The 5,128-nt window shown below is 47.7% G+C and overlaps 1 protein-coding gene across 1 annotated transcript; it reads left to right on the plus strand.

Moving 5' to 3' along the window:
• Nucleotides 1-2,602: 2,602 nt before the first annotated feature.
• On the plus strand, nt 2,603-5,128 carry LOC123043302 (wall-associated receptor kinase 2). The gene is made up of 2 exons (XM_044465717.1): nt 2,603-3,680; nt 3,797-5,128. Exons 1-2 carry the CDS (start codon nt 2,603-2,605, stop codon nt 4,978-4,980), a joined length of 2,262 nt encoding a protein of 753 aa, XP_044321652.1. The 3' UTR covers nt 4,981-5,128.

Here is a 5,128-nt window from a genome sequence, read left to right on the forward strand (position 1 = left end):
ATAAATTCCAAGAGGAGAGGATATAACATTTTAATTTGTTTATATAGATGTAGCTAGGTCAATTCATGTGTACTATAGTTTAGCAATATGGAAAGAGAAAGAAAATCGAAAAAAGGAAGTTAATTAGTAAAAATTGCTATGTTTTGTTGAAATGGGGATATGTGCACTAACTAGAGTTTTTTGTGCTGAATATATACTGCCAGTACATGAGAGGGAAGGTGTTCAATTTTTTTGTGAATATATAATCAGTAAAGCAGCTTCCGAGGGAGGATCTAGTTTTCAAGAGGGTATGTGTCAAGTTTGTGAAGAAAGTGTGGGGCCATTTTCCTGTTGGCCTCGAAACTTTTTCTGCACTCAAATGAGGCCGTAACATGACACGTGTCAAGCCCTGACCTTGAATAAATTCATGATAAATTTAAGCACCAGGATTTGAACCCTAGTGGCAAGGGCGGAGAAAGGCCTATGGCAAGTAGGGCTATAGCCCTAGGCCTAGTAACAATGGCCATTGTAATTTCTTGTCAGAAAGTAGAAAACAAATCATCAAATTGCACCATTCAAGCTATTTAGCCCTAGGTGTAATCCGATGCTGGCTCCGCATCTGCCTAGTGGTCTGGGGTACCAATGTCCTTCTAACCATCCAATCACATGTTGGTTCGCTTAGGGGTTCACGTTTTATTTTGTATGGTTTGCCTTTATTTTTGTGCTGTTCTGGCTGGGCTACAAGATTCTATTTTTTATTTATCTTTTCTTGCCGGGAATCTTTGTTCGTCTTGATTGTTCAGTTAGTATTAGTGTTCACGCTCTGTTGGCAGCTACGTTCTTTTTTCTCAATTACGTGGCAGAGCAGTTTTTCTTTTTCTTTTTTGATTTTGACATGCAGAGAAGTTGGTAGAAATGTGAGCGAACGCACACACCACACAAACGGTCCAAGTCATGTACATGGTTTTTTTTATCAGTTTGGAGAAGATTATAAAGTTTTTTTTTCTTTTTACTAAGGTTTCTCTGTTGCTTTTTACAGTTTTTCTTTCTTTTTCTCTTTCATTTTCTTTTTATTTTTTATTCCAATTCATTAATATTTTTCAAAATAATGATTATTTTTTAAATTTATGAATATTTTTAAAAATTGCTAATAGTTGCATGTTCGTTATTAAACATGCAAGTGCAAGTGTTTCCTTCGACTGCAACTGTACTCCCTCAACGCGTCTGCAACTTGGGGTGGTTGAGTGCGGGTGTTGCCGAAGCAGGGTTGCAGGAGGGTGTCAACTGTATCTGTGCCATTGAAGATGCAACAGCGAGCGTTTGCACTCGACTAAACTGCATGCGTCTCAGCGTCATTGCAACTAGAATTGTTTGGTGCGAGAGTTTAAGAATGTTGCATTTATCGGGGTGTGGAGTTGCCTTTTATCCCGTCAAAACTTCAGAGTTTGTACAATCGTATCATCAAAAGATTGGTTCTGGAGCTTCTGGGAAGTGGACAACCAGATCTTCATTATTATTAACTTTTGAATCCTGGCATCTTGCAGTAGGTTGGACAGCATCATATATGAAAAATAATAATGGATGGACATTATTACAAAGCAGAAAGGTATCTTGTTCCACTACCAACACCATCACACATTGCATTACAAATTTGTGTGGCCCTTTTTTCTCTTCAGGATGCAGCCGTATACGGAGAGTGCCAATAATAGAGAGACGCTACACCTAGGAAGGAATTGTACACGGTTAGAAGTACGGGTTTAGACGTCAAGGTATGGCTGAAAATCAAAGGAGGAGGGATTAGTTAAGCGAAGAGATGGGTCAATAAGTTATTTTCTGCATGTGTAGGATTTTTGCCTACATGTTCTAAGTATGTAGCCATCGTAAATGTCTTGTTTACATATGGCAAATGAAGATAACTCGTGCCCATTTTTCACACCATCTACTGGGATAAGGAGAGGAGAAATAACAATGCATTTTGTTGCTTCCGTCACCGGACCCTGAGTCACCTTCAGCCTTCCGCTAATCTTGGCTTCTTGCACCCTCGAACAATTTTTTTTTTTGCTTCAATCACCGGACCTGATGAAACAGCACCAAAAACCTTGTGCTAATCATGTACTGTCGCTCACCTTCATTCGGGACTTGAAGCTTCACCCATCTGGTTTATAGTTGAGCTGGTTTAGCTGAACCGGTCCTCACCTTACGCGCATTTCAAAAAAGAAAATCCCTTACGTGGCCTAAACAGCATTCTCAGTTATTTGATTCATTCCGTGGTGCGAAATCTATCATTGGCTAAACAATCATTTGGTTATGCTTTGCTCTCACCCAAACTATAAACCAATAAAAAGTTATTTGCCATGTGTTTTCCAATCGCATAGAAAATTCACAAATAAAAAAAAGTAATGTGAGAATGTAGATACAATGGTAAAAAAATAGTTATATCTCTGTGTAGCCTAGACCAGGTCAGTCAAGGCGCACATGTATGCACGCGTGTTCGGTAGCATTCTCTATCACGGTAGGTTGCGGCTGCTCTACTGCAACCTGCCCAACTTGTAGTAAGCTTTATAGTAATGGATTGGAGAGACAGTCGTCGAACAACCGGCTGGTATCATTTTACTATCCGACGATGATTCCGGCAGCAGCGTTGGCGGTGTTGCTCCTGCAGCTCTGCCTCTCAACGGCGGCGGCTCAGGTTACGCCAGGCGCAGGGACGCCCCCGCCGCGCTGCCCGACCAGCTGCGGCGGCGTGAAAGTGCCGTACCCGTTCGGCATCGGGAATGGATGCCACCGGCCAGGATTCAACCTGACCTGCGACCGGACACGCGGCAGAGAGCCGCGGCTGCTCATCGGCAGCGACCTCCAGGTCGTGGAGATCTCTCTGGCCAACTCCACGGTGAGAATCTTGGACAGAGCAGGCCAGGTCAAGCTCACCTTCTCCGGGGGGCTCGATGGCAACGGCACCTGGGGCGGCCTCGGCGCCAGCGGCCCTTACGTGCTCTCGGAGATGCGCAACCACTTCGTCGTGACGGGGTGCAACGTGCAGGCCACGCTGGTCGGGGACGGCGGCGTCGTAGGCTGCTGCTCCTCCTTCTGCTCCATCAACGACAGGTGGACGGGCGCCGTGACGAGCGCCGCTGGCTACGGCGGTGCCGCCTGCTCTGGCATCGGCTGCTGCGAGACGCCCATCCCCATCGGCCGCCCTTCCTACGGCGTGGAGATGAAGTCCCTGGATGCGAGCAACGAGTACACCGACAGGCTGCCCATCGCGGTGCGTATCGCCGAGAGAGGATGGTTCGAAGGCGCCTCCACCACGCTCCTCAACGACTCGACCGGATACTCGCCCTCCCGCGGGCCGGCAGTGCCCGTCGTCCTGGACTTTGTGGTGGATTCCAAGCCGGTGGTGCTGCCGGGGGTGGCGACGTCGGGCTGCCCCGTGGATGCACGGAGGAGCGCGTGCCAAAGCAGCCATGCTTCCTGCCGCAATGTCTCCGGCATGTATCGCAGCGGCTATGTGTGCCGGTGCCTGGACGGGTACCAAGGCAACCCATACCTCGCGGGCGGATGCCAAGACATCGATGAGTGCGCGCTTCCGGGCATGTGCTTCGGCGAGTGCACCAACACGGCGGGAGGACACCTATGCCGGTGCCCACGTGGCGCCCAAGGCGACCCGCTCATAAGAAATGGCTGCATCAAATCTTCTCTAGGTGAGCACCAAAACCAATAATACATGCAGATTGGAGCACAGTTCATGCTCTGTTCTAGAATATGCTAGAGACTCTTCCTTGATAACAAAGACACATTTTCTGTGGACATTCTTCAGGTTTAAGTGTCGGCATAGGAGTTGGCAGTGGAGCCAGCCTTCTCCTCATGGTACTTGGTGCTATTTTTGTGACGCGAAAGATGAAGCAACGGCGGGCAAAAGTGCTCAAGAAGAGATTCTTCAGGCAAAATCGAGGGCATCTGTTGCAACAATTGGTGTCTCAGAAGGCGGACATTGCCGAGAGGATGATCGTCCCCTTGGTGGAACTACAAAAGGCCACAAACAGTTTCGACAAAGCTCGTGAGATCGGTGGAGGAGGGCACGGCACGGTTTACAAAGGCATCATGTCGGACCTACATGTCGTGGCGATCAAGAAGTCCAAGGTCGCGATCCAGAGGGAGATTGACGAGTTCATAAATGAGGTGGCCATCCTCTCACAGATCAACCACCGAAACGTGGTGAAGCTCTTTGGGTGCTGCCTTGAGACGGAGGTGCCGCTGCTGGTGTACGAGTTCATTCCCAATGGGACCCTCTACCATCATCTCCATGTCCAGGAACCAGCGCCATCCCTAACATGGCAAGATCGGCTAAGGATCGCAACCGAAACTGCGAGAGCGCTCGGCTACCTTCACTCGGCGGTGTCCTTTCCTATAGTCCACAGGGATATCAAGTCCCAAAACATTCTGTTAGATGGCAGTCTCATAGCAAAGGTGTCAGACTTTGGAGCTTCGAGGTGCATTCAAGTCGATCAAGCAGAGACCGCAACCGTTATCCAAGGGACATTTGGGTACCTGGACCCATTGTACTTCTACTCGGGACAGCTCACCGAGAAGAGCGACGTTTACAGCTTCGGCGTCCTCCTCATGGAGCTTCTCACTAGGAAGAAACCATGCTCATATCGTTCATCCGAGGAGGAAACCCTTGTCAGATATTTCACCGCTTCGCTAGCAGCGGGCAAGCTGGCTCGCGTGCTAGATCCTCAGGTCATGAAAGAAGGGGGCAAGGAGGTTGAAGAAGTAGCTGTGTTGGCAGTGGCATGTGTGAGGATTGAAGTAGACCACCGGCCAACCATGAGGCAAGTGGAGATGACACTGGAGAACCTTGGGGGCTCGCATGATAGTTTTGTAATGCATGACATGGATGTGCCGAAGTATCCAATGATTGGGGGTACCAACATGGAGGAAACAAGCCAGCAGTATAGCTATGAAGCAGAGTATTTGTTGTCATCAAGGTACCCCCGGTAGTCAATTTATTTATTGTGTGATCAGTTTAATTTGACAATTAATGATTCCTTCTATAATTGGATATAAACAGGGATATAATGGTTTGTGTGGTCTATGTAATAATTTCTGAAGGAAACAACGAGACTTAAGATATGTGTCCATACCTTTT

Source organism: Triticum aestivum, chromosome 2B (genome assembly GCF_018294505.1).
Source record: "Triticum aestivum cultivar Chinese Spring chromosome 2B, IWGSC CS RefSeq v2.1, whole genome shotgun sequence".
Lineage (NCBI taxonomy): Eukaryota > Viridiplantae > Streptophyta > Magnoliopsida > Poales > Poaceae > Triticum > Triticum aestivum.

What these genes read in the sequence shown, in the direction of transcription:
- LOC123043302 (XM_044465717.1), top strand. Translation starts at nt 2,603, where the DNA reads ATGATTCCGGCAGCAGCGTTGGCGGTGTTGCTCCTGCAGCTCTGCCTC. An exon ending in CTGCATCAAATCTTCTCTAG is followed by an intron (nt 3,681 to 3,796) that starts GTGAGCACCAAA and finishes GACATTCTTCAG; the next exon opens with GTTTAAGTGTCGGCATAGGA.